Consider the following 19139-nt stretch of genomic DNA (forward strand, 5'->3'; position numbering starts at 1 on the left):
TTATTGAGGATCTCCTAGACCCAGCTAAGATAGTGTGGCCAACACCTGCCACTATTCCACCAACATGGAGAAGTGGGAAATAAGAAATACTATGAGCCCCTTAAGGAGTCTAACTTTTTATTTTCCCATCCCCCACCTAACTCCTTAGTGGTGGATGCAGCAATAAGCAGCACTTTTCAAGATCTACCCCCTATGACAAGGACCAAAAGCGACTGGATCTCTCTGGACAAAAGTCATACTCCTCTGCAACCCTCCAGTTCCGGATCACAAACTATCAGGTGGTCATGGCCAAATACAACTTTACTAATTACAAGCCCACGACCTGTATTGAACAGCTGCTGTGTGACTGCAGGGAGCAATTCAAATTCCATAGTCGCCGCAAATCAGCTATTTGCTAGTACAACTCTCCAAGTGTCCCTAGATGCTGTGGACCCTGCTGCCAGATCCATCTCCATGGTGGTAGTTAGACACAGGGTATCATGGTTCCAACTTTGGGGGTTTCCGAGAGAAGTTCAGAACACAGTAGAGGACCTCCCCTTTCATGGTCATACGCTTTTCTCAGAGACCTTGAACAATTCCCTTCACATGCTGAAGGACTCCGGGGCTATCCTACGTTTCCTGAACAAGAAACATTTTATACAGACTGTCCAGAGGTCACACTTTGCTCAATTCTCGGGATATCATAGACCAATGGACCCCCTCCCCCTCCCCCTCCCCCCCGAAAGAGAGAGAAGTTTTAGAGGAAGAGGGCTGTCCAAGCACCCTCCACAACCACCCAGGTGTCAAATAAACAGCAGTCTCGATGGATTGGCCAAAGGTTCAAACTCTCCCACTCCTCTAGATTTACAGTGGTGCCCTTTAGCCCACCTCCCCCTTCCGAGGACTGCCTTGTCCGTTTCCCCCAGGCTTAGGAGCAGGTTACCACAGACCGTTGGGTCTTGGAGGTTATAACAGCGGGCTATACTATCTATTTTATGTCATTCCCTCCCTTCCACCCCACCTTTCATGTCCCTCTCTAGGGAACCTTCTCATGAGCTTCTACTGAGGCAAGAGTGAGAGAGACTCTCCTGCAATTAGGAGCTATAGAACGAGTCCCTTCCTCTCATGGGGGCAAGGGGGTGCTACTCAGAATAGTTCCTGGTGCCAAAGAAGGGTGGAGGCTGATCTGAGATTTAAGACTGTTGAACAAGTTTGTAAAGCCTCAAAACTAGAATGGTGACTCTAGCAACTATAATTCCTTTACTGGAGGAATGGGATTTGTTTTGGCCCTCAATCTACAAAACACCTACTTCCATGTATCTGTATACCCGCTGCACAAGAAATACATATGATTCGTGTGATTGGGTGGACTACCCCTGCTGAAGGCCTTGTGGCCCTTCCTCACCCCGCCCCAGAAAAGAGCAGAGAAATCCTCCAGGCAGCATAGAGTGGCTACAGGGGAGCAGCCAATCAGAGGGACTGCTGTAACAACCAATGATGGGTCAGAAGGACCATATAAAAGGAAGCAGCAGGGGCAGAGCAGGCAGTTGCTGCCTGGAACTCAAAGAGGGAGGACCATGGACAGCTACTGCAGGCAGGACTGAGCCCAGGGAAGGCTGCTGAAAACTGGGTGCCTGGCTGGCTGGAAGAGCAGCAGGACCATGAACAGGTCAGTGCAGGCAGTCTGAGTCCAGTGGACTGAGCCCAGAACCTAGCCAGACTAGGCAAGAGTACCGTGATGGGCCCTGCTAGTCTGGCTGAAGACTGAGCTCAGGGAGGGCTGCTGAAAGAACACCAATTGAGGGTACCGAGATGAGCCCCTGTTGGGTTGTTAAAGAAGGCAGTGTCTCTGAGGAGGAAGCCTTGGTGCTACGGCCCCATACCAAGGCTGTGAGAAAGAACTAGACACTGTATACCCCCAAAAGAGGGACAGTGTGTATGACTTGGCCGAAGGGCTGCATCACTGAAGACCCGCTGACAAACCATCAGTCCAGGGACCTCCATGAGAGGTGGTGCCACCCTGTTGTAAGAACTGAAAGAAAAGCAGGCTCACACACAACTGTGAGGGGGACCTGCAAGAGGGAGGTGCTGCCACATTCAAGACTGAGTGATTGCAGGCACATATTGGCCGGGGGAGGGGAGGAGGCTCACAAGAGGCAGGTGCCAATGCCATTACAGTTCACCATAGGCCAAGATAATTTCCAGTACTAAGTGCTCCCCTTCGGCCTATCCTCAGTCCCAGAGGTGTTTTCAAAAGTTCTAACAGTAGCGGCAGCTTACTTTCAGCAGGAAGCAATCCTGGTCTTCCTATACCTCGATGACTCAAGAGATCCTCCTTCGAGGTAGTGCTATCTTCCATCCAGACAGGCCTTGCTCTGCTCCAGGAGTTGGATCTACAGCTGAATATAAACTGTATCCTTTCAACTGGTACTAGCGTAGATTTCTTTACAAAGGCATACTTAGACTTATTGACAACCAGAGTTTACCTGCCTTTGCACAGATTTGTGACCTTGTCAGGTCTGGTAGGGACAATTCAGGGAAGCCCTGAGACCACAATAAGGAACTGTCTCCAATATAGCAGCTTGCACTTTTGTGGCCAGTCACACAAGGCTACACCTCCACTGCTTTCAGGTTGGCTCAGAACAACATACTCTCTGAGCAGGGACACCTTGGACAGTCAGGTGGTGGTGTCCTTGTGTGTAAAGAGGTCCCTAAATTGCTGGAAGGAGCAACTCAATATTTGTGTGGGAGTCCCTTTCTCTCATCCAACCCCATCAGTGACTCTAACAATCCCTGTTAGGATGGGGAGCCCACCTCAACACCCTCAAAGTTTAGGGCAGATGGGTACCCCACAAAGCCAGTCTCCACATCAACCTCTGCCACAAGGCTAACCAGCGCTGCGCAGGCGAACCCCCCTCAGTTCCTTCTCAACCGCCCTTGGCAAGAGACAGAGCTATTAGCAGTCCGCTCATCCGATCATCCTCTCTCTCTTAGAACTTGAAAAGTTAATCCCTTTCTTAGTTTTAGAGTTTTCTTGAGTTTTCTCTTTTAAAAACAAAAAACAAAAACTTATTTTCCCCTTTTGGGGTCCATCCGGTTCACCGAGCTTTAAGAGGTGCCTCTCATGCAAGGAGGACATCCCTGTAGCAGACAAACATTCCCACTGCATCTGTTGCCTCGAGGAAAGCCACATTTCCCAAACATGTTCTGCCAACATCTCAGGTCCAGATCTCAGAAGGACCGTGAACTGAGACTAAAACTCCTCATGGAGGCAGCCCTTCAGCCATCCCCGGACCCACACCAGGAGTCACCCAGATGGCACAATGCTTCCCTACAGCCCTCGACATCTAAGGACTATGGATCAAAGAAAACAGCCGCGAGTCCCCAAAGTGAGACATGAAAAAATCATAGACACATTCAGTGTTATTGGTACCATTGGCACTGAGACGCTCCAAACACGGTACCCATAGGTCATGAGGGTCTGAAGTGGCAGGTACCCTTAACGTGCCTAAGGACCTGATGGGCATAGGCACTGAAGCAACGGTACCGACATACAAAGGCAAGGACAGAGACCACCCCACCACCAAGCAGATGCTGCTGGTATGAGCATTACCATCAGCATGGTCAACAGCAAGCCATCCAACTTCTGAGTGCTCAGTACAGCACAGATCACCAATCCCTTCAGTGCCATCGACCCAACAATTATTGTCGGCACCAAGTAGGACAGCACCACAAGAATTCAGACACTCTAAGAACCTCACAGTATCTGAGATACCAGAGTCTCCCTTGCTACTGGGGCTCCAGTACAGAGTTTACTTCGGACATGGGAATCTCCATCGGTAGTGTGTCATGCACCTCCGTTTTCCATTGGAGAATCTGATAGCGAACGCAAACAGGAGGAGGTCGTCTCCCATTATTCCTCCCACGTTCTTATAATGCCCATTACCAACTTGGGCCCCCTCAGTCATACCCTTCGTCTGCTCCTCAACCACCATAGTATGGCCAACCATGGGCTCAACCACTGGGACCCCTTCCACCAACCCAGTGGACCTACTGGGATCCTTGGGTGGCATACAGGCTCCATGCCTCCCAAACATCTAGCATGGCCCACCATAAGCCTTTGGGGTGCTCTCCCCCAGCCATGGTATGCAGAGCCATTGAATCTCCAGAAGTGATCATGGAGGAACAGGAGGTCGGATTTGAGGAGGAGGTCACACCACAGACTAACATCTTTCTCCTCTCCAGCCGAGGTAGTGATGTCTCCTCCACTATCCCTAGCCAACAACATCCGGCTATTTCAAGATCTAGCAAAACAGTTTGCAGACACATTGCAGATATCTCTTGAGGAGATGAAAGACACTCATCATAAACTCGTGGACATTTTTGCACTCCTCCTCTTCCTGCAGAATACCCCTCCCCGTCAACGAGACACTTCTGGACCCAGCCAAGCTTATATGGCAAACCCGGCATCGGTCAGATATGGCAAAGGGGCCAATAAGAAATATTTATTTTTTTTCCCATTTTCCCCCAATTCAATTGTTGTGGATGCAGTAAACTCCCAGGGTTGCCAACACCAGGTGAAGTTCACCCCTTCTGATAGGGATTGGAAGCACCTCAACCTATTTGGGAGAAAGGTCTATTAATCCACCACACTATAATTCAGAATTGCAAACTATCAAGCTCTGACAGCAAAATACATCAATTAGGCCAAGCTCAACGCATTTATTGATCAGCTCCTGGAGTCACACTGCGAACAGTTTCGTGCCATTGTTAATGAAGGACAACTGGTGGCCAAGACAGCACTTCAATCAGCACTTGATGCAGCCAACACAGCAGCTTGGTTCATCTCTACAGCTGTGGTGGTTCTTTGAGTGCTTGCTCATGTCCATTCCAATATAAGGGTGTGCTCACCCCGAGCACCGCCCGCCGCTGGAAAGTGTTTTTCCCTCAGTGGTATCCGTCAGGTTGGCTCTGGTGCCCCCTGGAGTTGTGCTCTCATAGCGCCGATATAAAGGTCCCTGCCAACCCATCACCCCCCTCCTCCCCCGTTCTTTCTTACCGCCCATAACGGTTGCTGGAACTGCTTTTCATTCTTGGTTCTGCAAGTATTCCCTAGTGGAATCTCTCTACTCTTGTTTCTATATAGTTTATTGCAGTTTAGAAGTAAGTTTTAGTTGTTAGTTACTTAGCAGCGTTCGCTAACTGGGATTAACCCCCTTCCCCCCCCCCCCCCCCCGGGCATTGGGACATGCCTCGATCTCCAGGCTTTAAGCCTTGTGATTCCTGTCACAAGCCTATATCTGTGATCGACCCCCGTTTAGGGTGACCAGATGACAGAGGTCAAATATCGGGACGCGGGGGGGGCGGAGCGCAAAAAAAAAAAAAAAAAAAACTGCCGGAGCACAAGAAAAACTGAGAAATCACTGGCAGCTCTGTGCCCCGCCCCCCCCAGCTTGCCTCTGCTCTGTCTTCACCTCCCCCCTCGGGGAGGGAGGGGGACAGCATGCAGAGCCCCCCCAGCCCCCGCCAGAGGGACCTGCCAGGGGGCCAGGTGAGACCAAAGCAGTGCTAGCCTTACCTGGAGTGGCTCCCAGGAAGCATCCAGCAGGCAGGTCCCGTCCCTCTGACTCCTAAGGTCGCGCCGGTTGAGGGGGGCGGGGACAGGGGCGGGGGGCTCGCTGCCCGCGCCTACAAGCCCCGCCCCTGCAGCATACAGTGGAGACGTACTCGCTGTCTCTGTGCGTGCCTGGGGAGTGGGGCTGCGGCACTCTGCAGGCTCCGGCCGGCGGGCGAGCGCCGGGAGTTCAGCTGCACTGCCCAAGGCCCAGGAAGAAGAGGTGAGCGGCGCCGGCAGCACCGGCTTGTGTCCTCCACCAGACGATCCCCCGATATCAGGACAAAGTGCGTCCCAACCGATGTAAGGTCAGGACACGGGACAAGTCCCCTAAAATTGGGACTGTCCTGATAAAATCGGGATGTCTGGTCACCCTACCCCCGTTCCAGCTGCCTTATGTGCCTGGGGGAAGCTCATGTGCGAGAACGGTGCAAGATTTGTAAGGAATTTAAGACCTGTACCAAGAAGGATAGGAATGCTAGACTTTGCTCTGTCCTCATGGAGGCAGGGCTCTGACCTCCATCAGAGCCAGCACGTTCAGACCCGTGCCCGACTACCTCAGTGAGGAGCGCCCTGGCCTTACTTCGAGACACCCAGTGCTATTCCCTGTCTCCAGCATCAAGGAGAGACACTCTGATTGCATCTCCAGTGACGAAGAGAGATGCGCTGGCGAGAGACACTAGGCATCATCTGTGCCTAGGAAGAAACAAAGACCAACAGAGGCCAATCACCAACACAGATCGGCAAGACATGGGGATACTACCAGAGTGCAACCTGGCTAGGGGCACCCTGTGGCACCAGCATTCCATGCTGTGCCGTTGACTCCAGTCCCAGAAAGGGAACCATTGAGTCCAGCACCGATAGACTCACCACTGCGAGAGAGGCACCAGAGCCCCACAATCCTACACGTGCCATTGACACTGGAGGCCTTCGCGGCAGTGAGACTTACTGGTGCTACTGGTACTGTCATCTCCAGCCTTATGGGAACTGTCAAGGGAGGCACCAAAGGACAGACCACTGCAGGCTCGAGGCCACAGATAGTTTTCAAAGGGGAAACCAGCCATGATAGCACAGTCCCAGTCCCCTCCCGGCACTGGTCAGAGGCACCGATCAGCACCACTCTACACTGGTATCCAGAGGGATCCTCAGAGATGGACTTGAAGGCGGGGTCTTGTGTCTCATGAAGAAGCCGACATCACCAGTCTAGACACTATCCAGCTATGGACCCAAGTCAAGGGGTCCGACCAGCGGTGTGGCCACCAGGGCAGTGGCAGTTCCCCATGCAATGGCCTTTCTGGAAGCCCTGGGCATTCCCAGCGCAACCTGGGCCCCATTCCAGGAGGTCATATTTGGTGGGTTCAGAGCCCAGATCACCTCCACCACCAGAACATGATCCAGACTCCAGTACCAAGGCCACTGTCGTGTATCAGGAAACTGCACCGTGGGACCTGGTGGGTGCCAAAGGCAAAGAGCAGGGCCCAGTGCAAGCATCCTCCTCTTTCCCAGATGAGGCAGTCTTAGGAACTGATGTTGTGCCCCCACAGGGGGATTATAAGGCACATCAAGAGCTCCTAAGGAGGGTAGCTCAAAACCTGGAGATCCAGGTGGAGGAAATTAGGGAATCCTCCTACTCTTGTGGACATATTGGCAGCAACAAGCCCCACGAGAGTGGCGCTGCCCCTGAATGATGCCATCATGGACCCCATCAAGGTGTTGTGGCAGACCCTGGCATCACTTCAGCCAACGGCAAAAAGGACTGAGAGGAAATATTTTGTCCTGGCAAAAGGGTTTGATTCCCTGTACATACACACGCCACCGGGTTCACTGGAGGTGTCAGCTGAGTGGGAAAGACAGGGCCAACAGGGACCGACACCTGAGGCCAAAGACGCAAAAAAGTTAGACCTTTTTGGGAGGAAGGTCTATTCGACAGGGGGTCGCCAGCTCAGGATTACCAACCATCAGGCACTCCTGAGCAGATACAATTTCAACTCCTGGAACTCTACGCAAAAGTTGAAGGAGTTGCTACCTCAGGAAGCAAGACGAGAGTCTGCAGCTCTCTTTGTGTCGGACTCGGCAGCCCGCTCTATGGCTTCAGCAGTCACTATGTGCAGGAGCTCATGGCTTCAATCCTCGGGCTTGCCACATGAGGTCCAATAAACTCTGCAGGACCTCCCCTTTGAGGGTACATCGCTCTTTTCTGAGCAGACGGATTCTAAACTACACAGCTTGAAGGACTCGAGCTACACTTAAATCCTTGGGCCTTCACACTCCAGCCCCAGTGAGGAAGCATTATAGGCCACAGCCGGTGGTTCGCTTCTTCCCCCCACCTGTTTGACAAGACTATAGTAGGAGAAGGAGCAGGGGCTACAGGAGGAGACCTCCGACAGAGTCTTCATCTACATCTGCGACCCCCAGACACTTGGCAGGGTCAAAGCAGGCATTTTGATGATACGCTCGGAGATGACATGCTTTGATCCAGGTTTCCCAATTTTTGTAGACCGGTTATCCCACTTCTATTGGGTGTGGGCCCGTAACACCTCAGATCAGTGGATGCTATGCATGATAGCACTGGGATACACCCTTCAGTTTTGTTGTACCCCTCCCTTCTACCCTCCCTCCCCATCCCTCTTCAGGGACCTTTCTCACGAGCAGTTTCTAGGAGGTGCAGTCTCTCCTAAGGGTAGGAGCAGTGGAGGAGGTTCCACCAGAGCTAAGGGGCCGTGGGTTCTACTCCCGCTATTTCCTAATCTAGAAAGCCTACAGTGGTCTCAGACCTATTCTGGATCTGTGAAACTTCAACAAATTCATGAAGACGCTGAAGTTCTGCATGGTCTCCTTGGCCTCCATCATTCCCTCCTTGGATCCAGGGGACTGGTATGCCACCCTCGACTTAAAGGATGTTTATTTCCACATTGCCATCTTTCAGAGACACAGAAGATTTTTCAGATTTATTGTCAACCATATGCACTACCAATTTATGGTGCTCCTGTTCGGTCTCTCAGTGGCTCCTCAGATGTTCACAAAATGCTTGGCAGTGGTCGTGGCCTTTCTCAAGAAGCAGGGGGTCCAGGTCTATCTATACCTCAATGACTGGCTGGTAAAAGATCGGTCCAAACGTCAGATAGAGGCAGATGTGAGTCTAATTCAGCCAATCTTCCAGGATTTGGGTCTGCTCATAAATGCACAGAAATCCACCTTCTCCCTGGTCCAGAGGATAGAATTCATCGGGACAATTCTGGACTCAGTACAGGCCAGGGGTTCTCTCCCAGATACACACTTCCAAGCATTAAAAAGGCTTATAGTGGTTGCACTAGCTAGCAGTTTGTGCAGGAGTCCCTTTCTCGAGACCAAACCATCAGTGTCCTTCATCACAGATGCATCTGCAATGGGATGGGGAGCTCAGTTGGGGTCCCTCAGAACTCAGGGTCTCTGGAAGAACTCTTGTTACACATCAATATCAGAGAGCTCAGAGCAGTTCACCTGGCCTGTTGGACAGGTGCATGTCAGTCCTCGTAGACAACACAACAGCCATGAACCATATCAACAGACGGTGTAATGCGCTCCTCTCACCTGTGCCAGAAGGCACTTCATTTATGGGAATTTGCATAGCCCACTCAATTCACCTCAAGGCCTCCTATCTGCTGGGCTCTCAGAATGATCACCTCAGTAGGGTCTTCTCCAACCACTATGATGGTCCATTCATCCAGAGGTCCTACAAGTCATCTTGTGGAAGTGGGGAACTTCCCAAATAGATCTATTTGCAACCAAGCACAACAGGAAGTGTCTCGAATTCTGCTCCCTCCTGGGCCACAGTCTAGGATATCTGACAGACGCCTTCCTCTTGCCTGGACAGGTCATCTGTTCTATGCATTTCCCCCCATTCCTCTCATACGTGAGGTTTTGCTAAGGATCAGGTGGGACAGAGCGCAAGTCATGCTGATAACCCCAGCCTGGCCATGACAGCACTGGTTCACTCTGCTCATGAACCTGTCACTGGAAACACCAATTTGGCTACCTCAGGTTCCAGATTTGATCTCCCAGGACCACAGCTGCCTTCATCACCCGAATCTCAAGTCGCTTCACCTCACGGCTTGGAAGCTCCATGGCTGAACACCTCAGAGCTAGCATGCTCCAGTCTGGTTTGAGAAGTTCTTCTAGGGAACAGAATGCCAGATATGTAGGTCTAGTGGATGGCTAAGTGGAAAAGGTTCTCCATCTGGTCAACGCACAAAAGATGTCTCACCCACGTGGTCATCAGTAGCATTCATTCTGAAGCAGCAAGGGCTATCAATGTCATCAACTAGAGTCCACCTAGTTGCTGTTTCAGCATTTCACCCATGAGCGAATGGCCAGTCTGTCTTTGCAAACTCAATTTGTAGTTGTTTTCTGAAGGGGCTGGACAGACTGTACCCCCAGGTACAATGACCAATTCCACTTTGGACTCTTAACCTGGTGTTGTCAAGGTTCATGGGTCCTCCATTCGAGCCCTTGGCATCGTGTTCTCTTCCCTACTTGTCCTAGAAGGTGGCGTTTCTGGGGTCCATTACTTCAGCTAGAAGGGTCTTGGAGATTAGGGCCCTCACCTCAGAACCTTCATACACAGTATTCTTCAAGGACAAGATCTAGCTGTGTCCTTATCCAGCCTTCCTCCCGAGGGTGGTTTCACAATTCCATAGTAACTAGGGCATGTTCCTTCTGGTCTTCTATCCAAAACCACATGCCAAGAGCCAGAAGCAGAGACTTCACTCGCTAGATGTCAGATGTGCGCTGGCTTTCTACATAGAAAGGACTAAATCATTTTGGAAAACTGCTCAACTGTTTGTGGCGATTGCAGATAGGATGAAAGGCTCTCCAGTCTCAGCCCAGAGAATTTCACCATGAATCATGTTCTGACCTGGCAAAGGTCCTTGTTCTGGCCCTGACGGCACATTTCACTAGGGCACAGGCATCTTCAGCTGCATTCATGGTACAGGTCCCTATCCAGGACATCTGTAGAGCAGCAATGTGGTCTTCGGTCCACACTTTTGCATCTCACTATGCCATTAGTCAGCAGGCCAGAGATGACGTTGGATTTGACAGAGAGGTGCTATAGTCTGCTTGTCAATGAACTCCGAACCTACCTCCTACACCTGCTTGGGAGTCATATATATTGGAATGGACATGAGCAAGCGCTCAAAGAAGAAAAAACTGTTACTAACCCTTCCGTAACTGTTCTTCAATATGTGTTGCTCATATCCATTCCAAAACCCATCCTCCTATCCCTCTGTTGGAGTTAGCTGACAAGAAGGAACTGAGGGGTAGTGGGTCAGCAGGGCCCTTAATACCAGCATTATGAGAGCATGACCCAGGGAGCACTAGAGCTGATCCAAGAGATACCACTGAGGGGAAAATTTTCCAGCGGTGGTGCTTGGGAAGAGCACACACCTACATTGGAATGGACATAAGCAACACATCTTGAAGAACAACGATTACGGAAGGTTAGTAACCATTTTTTGTGGTGAGTGTCCTAGTTGCACATGTCTTGGCTTCTTTAAGGAAGTACAGACAACAGTAGAGGATCTCCCCTTTGAAGGCACTGAATTGTTTGCTGAGAATACTGGCACATCCCTCCATACGCTCAAAGATTCCAGGGCCACTCTCCAGTCATTAGGAATTTATACACCTGGAGAAAAAAGAAAATTTAGTCCTTAACTTCACCATAAATCCCACACACCCCATTCTCCAACTCAACACTATTATGAGCCTCAAAGGAAAAAATTCATATTTTCCGAACATAAACCATCAGGCCCTCAATCTTCCTCTTCACAACCATCCGCCTCAAAACATCAGTTTTGACATCCTGGTCAGGGTGCTGACAGACCACTCCCTACAACACCAACTGCAGCTGACCAACCCATTGCTTCCATGTGGGTGCCCCTTGCTTCGCTCCACAACAACTGGGAACGAATAACGTCCAGCAAATGGGTTCCGGAAATGATCCGCAATGAGTACTCCATTCCCTTCATCTCCCTCCTCCCCCCCCCCCAACTCCTTTCCCCGCCCCTCTTCAGGGACCCTTCTCACGAGAGTTTGTTGAAGAAACACCAGAAATAGATCACCTCCCCTGTCTATGACCCATAGAACCTGTACCTCAGCACCTACAAAACACGTGTTTTTTCGTGATACCCAAGGAGGAGGGAAGTTGGAAACCCATAATGGACCTCAGAGCACTGAACAAATTTGTAAAGGCTCAAAAATTCAGAATGGTCACACTAGCAGCGATTATTCCATCTTTGAAACAGGGAGATTGATTCTCTGCCCTTGACATACAGGATGCCTATTTGCACATACCGATCTTACCTTCCCACAGATGATTCCTCAGATTTATCCTGGGTCAGGACCATTACCAGTACAAAATACTCCCCTTTGGCCTCTCATCAGCTCCGAGAGTATTCACCAAAGTCCTCTCCATGGTGACCGCTCACCTACGCTCCCAGGGGATTATGATCTACCTCTATCTGGATGATTGCCTCCTCAGAGCCTGCTCCTTTGACAGGGCCCTTCGGGCCAACCAAACAGCTGTAGACTTGTTCATGGATCTGGGCCTACAGATGAACATCCAAAAATCAACGTGCACCCCCTGTAGAGCTCCTAGAGTTCATAGGAGCCGATCTAGACTCATTATAGGCGAGGGCACTCCTACCAGAGCACAAGTTTCAAAGCTTGTCCATGCTCATAGAGGCAGTACAAACCAGCTCTCAAATATCAGCTAGACACTACCTCCAACTCCTTGGGCATACGGCTACAGGCATGTCTGTGATATCTCATGCCAGACTTCACATATCCAAACATGGTTCAGCTCGGTCTACAGGCCGAACAGTGACAGACTAGACAAACCTCTATCACTGCCCACCAAAGTTAAAAACTTCCTGGACTAGTGGAAAGACCCAGCAAATGTCTGCACGGGGATCTCCTTCTCACAACCTTCTCCATCACTACTTCTCACCACCGACGCATCCCGCATGGGGTAGGGCGCACATCTCAACAATCTTACGACACAAGGCAAGTAGTCATCTACAGACATGTCTCTTCACATCAACCTCCTTGAACTCAGAGCAGTCAGGACTGCTTGCACCCACTTCTTTCTGATAATCAGAGGTACACACCCAAGAGTCTTGACAGACAATATAGCATGTATGTACTACATAAATTGTCAGGGAGGTGCCAGATCACCCTCCCTTTGCACAGAAGCACTAAAGCTATGGAACTGGTGCATTTCCCACAGTGTCAGAATAGCAGCAGCATACCTTCCCAGGAGTACTGAACACAGTAGCGGACAGTCGCAGACACAAGTTCCCACACGACCACAAATGTGAGATGAACTCAAAGTACTACACGACATATTCTGACAGTGGTGGAAAGCAACTATAGACCTGTTAGCTACTTACCTGACCAAGAAATGTCCATGCTACTGCTCCAGAACAGGCCTCAGACAGCATTCCTTAGGGGATGCTCTCCTTCTATGGGACAAGGACCTTGTATGCACCTTTCTCCAGTTCCCTCTATTATCAAAAGGCCTGTTTAAAAATAAAAAGAGAGAGAGCAAATGTCTTACCGATTGCTCCCTCCTGTCTGAGACAAACATGGTACCCTTAGCTGTCACAACTGGCAACGTGTCCACCTATCTCCCTTCAACCCACTCCATGCCTCCTCTCGCAGAACGAGGGACGCACTCTCCACCCCAACCTGCGGATACTCTGACTCAAGGCTGGGTCCTTCATGGTTCCAGCAGACAGAAAGATTCTGCTCTGAGGAGGCACAGGAAGTGTTGCTGCACAGTAGGAAATCGGCTACCTGTCGTACTTTCCTGCAAAAGTGGACCAGGTTTCAGACTTGGTGTAATTCAAGACAAATTTCCCTGACTTCTGCTACTCTCCCAATGGTCCTAGATTATATACTGACTCAAGAAATCAGGACTGTCTCTTAGCTCAATCAAAGTTCACCTAGTGGCCATAACAGCCTTCCATCAGGGAAGTATCCTGAGGGATACTCAGTGCTCTCACACCCAACTACAAAATGATTTCTCAAGGGTATAGTACACCTTTCCCCAACCCAGACATCCCACCCCAACACAGAATCTAAACTTAATACTGAAGAGCCTGAGTAGGCCATCCTTTGAACCCATGGCCCCTTGTTCAGTCAAAAACCTGTCTATGAAGACAGAATTCTTGGTGGCAATCACCTCGACAAGGAGAATAAGGGAGATAGCAGCATTTATGGCACATCTCCCTCATACATCCTCCCTCCTAAACTTTTCCTCTCCACTGCAGAACGGTCTAAAGGCAGGTCTAAAGGCACAGCAATATCGTCCCAGACACTCTCCAAATGGGTCTCTAACTGTATCAAACACAGCGATCAGGTCACAACATCATACCTCCAGCCAGAAACTGCACACACTCCACTAAGTCAGTTTCCTCCTCTGTCACCTTCCTCAAGAATGTCCTTATCTCAGAAATCTGCAGAGCAGCAACCTGGGCATCTGCACATATCTTCACAGAACACTAAGTGTCTGAAGCAGTCCCCAGTAATCACAATCTTCATTTCCGCAGTATTGTCATCCATAACTGACTCGAGTCCAAAGCCTCAGCCTCCCATTAGGGATACTGCTTGGGAGTCAACTACAGTGGAGCACCTATAGGGCCACTACTTGAAGAAGAAGAGGAAGTTATTCACTGGGTGCGGTAACAATGATTCTTCGAGATGTGTGTCTGGATGGGTGCTCCATGACCCATCCTCCTCCCCTCTGCTTTGGAGTTCTTGTCAAGGACTCTGTGGTAGAGAAGAAACTGAGGCGGGTTTGCCTGCGCAGCGCTGGTTAGCTGTGTGGCAGAGCACAAGGGGCGGACAGCACAAGTGCAGGCCAAAGGGATACTGCTACCAAAGTTCTCTGAGCAGCAGCACAGGGATGCAAGCGCAGCTACAGTGGAGCACCCATAAGGAAACACAGCTTGAACAACCATTATTACTGCACAAGGTGAGTAACTTCCTCTTTAAGAACTATGTCACAGTCGCATGTATTTCTTCTCCTGGTGAAAGCAAATCATTTTCTCTCTACATTGCATAAGTTAATGAGTGATTTGGAGTTAAGGCTCTTAAGCTGCCTTGTGGTTCAGAATCCGGCAAAGCACCCCTTACGTTCAGGCCATTCTATGGCTCTTAAGAAGGGGGTGTTGCGGGCACTTTATTTTCCTTGTATTTATGCAGGTCTAAAATGAGCCACTTCTTGACATGTCATGGAGCAATTAATGCTGCAGTGCTTCCCGGGAGCTGTAGTAAGTAGGGGTTGTGTTAGCTGTCCCTGCTGTGCTACATTAGCAGACTGGCATAGGATTTAAAATAATTTCTGACAGCCTGTCCCCTTGGGCTGCTGTGAGGGGGGGCTGTCCTCCCCTTTTCCCTCCTTGAGCCTTTCTTGGCAATACAGGCACAAACGGGAAGATATATTAGCCATCTATCAACCTCTGGCTGCCAGGCTTTGCTATGAGCCGAGCAGGACCGTCTGCCTCCATTCAGAACCTGCTTCAGGGGAAAGGGACAGGCAGGGGCAGGTGTAGCAGCATGCAGGGCCATGTAGGGAAAAGTTGAGGGGGTGTGAGAGATCAGGGGCAGGAGGGAGCACTAGGATTTCAGTACCCGGGGAGGTGAAGATGGGGAAACCTGTAGCATGGGCTCAGAGGGGCCACCCCTCGCGGGAGAGATGCCCAAGCGCCTGCCCTGGTGGCAGCAGGCAAGGGGTCACTTGGGGTGGCAACCCTGCCTCACACTGCCCCAGGCAGCACCAACCAGGCACGGCCTTAAGGCCCCTGCAAGCCCCCTGGGGGCCTCCACAGCCTGGGCCTTCGCCTAGGCCTGTGGGCCCTACGCGAGCTCGGCTCTCCTCTGCTCCTGCCTACGTGCGTGGCAAGTGTCTGTGGCTCCCGCCTAGAGGGCCTAGTATCGATTGCTCGGTAGGTGACTGTTCCTGCCTGCCTTTGTGGGTTCTGGTTCGGCGGCGGCCACCTGGGCTGGCTCGGCGCTCGGCTGCCCCGCCTGGCCTGGCGCGGCCCGTGGCTCGGCGCTCGGCTGCCCCTCCTTGTGGCCGCCCTGCATGTGCCGGACCCAAGATGGCGGCCTCCACCTCCTCGCCGCTGAAAGTGACAAAAGCGGCGGCGCCGCCGCGGCCCCGAGAGCGGGACGGGGACGGGGAGCCTGAGCCGGAGGTGGTGCCCGAGACCGGTGAGGATCCCCCCGCTCCACCCCCGGGCCTGGGCGCGGGAGCGGCCGCAGCCAGACGGGAGTTGGAGCCGGAGTGGAGCAGGCCGGACTCCTCCTCCTCCTCCTCCTCTGCCCCCGCGGGCGGTGGCGGGTTCGGGTCTGGGTCTCACCGGGTGTCTGAGCTCCCTCCTCGGCCCCTCCCGTCGGGGAACGAGTGGGCCGAGGGAGGAGACGCACTTCGCTGTAGTCCCCGTTCCCCCCCCACCCCGCCGCCGCCCGACAGGCCGTGCTCAGCGTTCCCCGGCCGCCTATCGGGGGGCTCTGCCCAGGCACCCCACTCCCGCCTGCACTGACAGCCAGGGTTTATTGCGCACCCCCACCCGCCGGGCTCTGCCCAGCGCCTCCCCTCCCCCCCCCCCGCACTGACAGCCTCGGCTCTGCCCGCTCCCCTGCCCCCATCCCGGGGGGCTCTGCCCAGATCACCCCCTACACTGACCGCCTGTGCTCAGTGTGATCCCCAGTTTCCCGGGGGCTCTGCCCAGCCTGTTCTCCCTCCCCCAACCCCCAGACTGACAGCCTGGGCTTGCTTCTGTCTCTCTCCCCCCCCCCCCCCCCCCCCGCACTGACAGACTGGGCTCACTCACCCTAGCTGTGCCAAGTTCACGCGCGCACACACACATATACACACTGACAGAAAGGGCTTGCTCCCCCTGGACTGACAGACCAGGCTCACGAACCCCCCTCCCCCCCCCTCCCCCCCCACACACACTATTAGACCAGGTTCAGTGCACTCCCTGTCCCCATTCTGGGGCCTCTCGCCTGCTTTCGTGCCCCACCCCCACCGACATGCTGGGCTCACACCCCAGGGGCTGTACCTAGTTCTATGTCTTCTCCCCTTCCCCCCCACATTGATGGGCCAAGCTCATTGCCTCCATCTCTGCCTCCTCTTTCACTTCTAGGAGGCTGTGTTCAGCTCCTCCCACATACAAAACACATACTGACAGGCTGCCTGGAGCACTGTCCTCACACCTTCTCTTTCAGATAGCCCCCAGTATGCTGTCTGTGTCAAGACTACCTAGTTCTTTGCTTCTCACACACTGACAGGCCTGGCTCATTGGTTTCCTGGTGTCGTGGGGCTGTGCCTTCCTCTGTGCTCCTCTGCACTGATAGGCTGGGCTGACTACTTCTCTACCAGTACACCTGGCTCCCCCTAGTCCCTGGGGAGCTGTGCCCAGTGTGTCTCTTCCCCTAAATATAGTGACAGGTTGGGCTTATTGTCTTCTTCCACCCTTAATTCAGCTCTGTGCTCCTCCACATTGACAGGTTGGGCTTACTGCCCCCTGCCCTGACCACAAACTTGGCTCCCCTCTGGGGTGGGGGGTAGCTGTTCCCAGGTCTGGACCCTTTCTCATGGATGGGTTTCATTGAGCCCAACCTTATTCTCTTTTTCTCTGATTGTGCCCTCCCAGTGAGGAGTAGCTTTAACACCATGAATCTAGGAGTAGAGGATTTGCTAGGCCAGCTCAGAGGCCCTCTAGCCCTGTTTCTTGTTCCTGACAGCAGCCAGTGCTAGCTGTTAAAAAGAAGATGCAAGAAACCCTGTAACGGAGAGCTGTGGAATAACCTGCCTATGGGGGAAGCTACTTCCTAAACCCCACAGCAACCCTGGAGTAAGAGGGTTTTTAACTCTTCCAAACTCTTGGGGGGGCATCAGTCATTGCTGATATAAATTCTGGATGCCCTCGCCACATAAGCAGCCTTATTCCTTCATGTTGTAGGATTTTATGTATCACCATGATGCCCCAGCACTAATCTCAGGGAGCAACATGAATATTTACCCACAAGAGCCTGTTAAAAGACACTGGTTTTGAATCATTTTAAAAAACTTGTCCTGTTGTGTCTCCAGCTAGTGAATGAGGCTGAGGTGTTTCTGCAGAAAGTGACTAGTCCCAGTTTGAGGATATGAAACAGAACAGGGGAAATTGATGTCACCCTCAGAAACTTTCAGAGTTACAGAGACAGCTCCATAGTTAAATTTAACCAAATGAAAAGGCTTGAGTCACTTTAATCTGTAAAACTAACCATAAAAACCAAACCTATGCAGCAGTTTACCTTAGCATAACTGAAACAATCAGTCTTTTCTTGCTATATAATAAAGCAGCTAAAGCCCTACCTTGCGTTTCCAAACTGTCAAAATGACAGCTTCCTGTTTGATTGCTTTAACTATTGTTTAATATTTAAGAGACAAGGGAATAACGTTTGTTGGTGAAAGAGACGAGCTTTTGAGCACACACAGGGCGTTTCTTAAGCTCAAAAGCTGTTCTCTTTCACCAACAGAAATTGGTCCAATAAAAACATTACCTCACCCACCATGTCTCTCTGATATCCTGGGTTACAACACTCCAAACAACACATTTAATATTTAAGGCATTTTAAAGAGCAGTGGCTTATTCCCCTGTAGTTGGACACATTGCTACAAATTCCTTTTTGTGTTACAGTGCAGTTTTTCTCTAAATGACCATTAAGTTAAGTTTTTGTTTTGTTTTATGGCTTCTAGAAGTAGGTAAAATAAAAGTGATTTTTATAAACTTCCCACATTTTATTTTGGAGATTTCTTGTTGCCCTGTCTGTTCATGTCATCTTTAATATTTTCTGTCTGCTCCAATTTGGGATTCCACTGATCTTTGTGCCTCTGTCCCAGGGTTCCAGGCACCCTTCCATTCAAATACCCCTTCAAAACTTTTTTGATACAGCTTGCTATCCGTAATCTTAGTTGTGCCACTGGGTGCTTCCCCTATCCTGCTGGCTCTCAGTGAAAATAAAACAAACATTACAAACACAACATAAACAGTCCAACTGTCCATAATTAATGCTTTCCCAGAAGCAATGTACCAATCCCATTGTGTTCTCTCTTCCCTGTGGTCTGTTGTCACTTCTTGTGCCTTTAGCCTTCTAACCTGGTAATAGACACAGAACGCCACAAGCCATCACCTTCAGCCCCCAACTAAAACCTCTCCAGCGCATCATCAAGGATCTACAACCTATCCTGAAGGACGATCCATCACTCTCACAGATCTTGGGAGACAGGCCAGTCCTTGCTTACAGACAGCCCCCAAACCTGAAGCAAATACTCACCAGCAACCACACAACAAAAACACTAACCCAGGAACTTATCCTTGCAACAAAGCCCGTTGCCAACTCTGTCCCCATATCTATTCAAGGGACACCATCATAGGACCTAATAACATCAGCCACACTATCAGAGGCTCGTTCACCTGCACATCTACCAATGTGATATATGCCATCATGTGCC

At 51.2% G+C, this 19139-nt stretch overlaps 1 protein-coding gene and 1 long non-coding RNA gene across 13 annotated transcripts in view; one reads left to right on the forward strand and one right to left on the reverse strand.

The window, feature by feature from the left end:
- The window catches only part of WIZ (WIZ zinc finger), a 119198-nt gene that overhangs the window by 83440 nt on the left and 16619 nt on the right, over positions 1-19139 (forward strand). For 2 of the 12 annotated variants that reach the window (XM_005304394.4, XM_065576331.1), the window contains exon 1: positions 15644-15847. The exons of the other annotated variants lie outside the window; for them this stretch is intronic. In XM_005304394.4, coding sequence (XP_005304451.1) covers positions 15736-15847 — 112 coding nt within the window. In that variant the 5' untranslated portion in view covers positions 15644-15735. Of the gene's footprint in view, positions 1-15643; positions 15848-19139 lie in introns of those variants that run through there. 12 annotated transcript variants of the gene reach the window in all.
- On the reverse strand, positions 4374-13884 carry LOC135977137 (uncharacterized). Its single transcript, XR_010594487.1, has 2 exons — positions 13021-13884; positions 4374-11255 (listed from the first exon to the last, which is right to left on the reverse strand). It is a non-coding gene; the product is annotated as an uncharacterized LOC135977137 (long non-coding RNA).

This window comes from Chrysemys picta, chromosome 22 (assembly GCF_011386835.1).
Source record: "Chrysemys picta bellii isolate R12L10 chromosome 22, ASM1138683v2, whole genome shotgun sequence".
NCBI classification, from domain to species: Eukaryota; Metazoa; Chordata; order Testudines; family Emydidae; genus Chrysemys; species Chrysemys picta.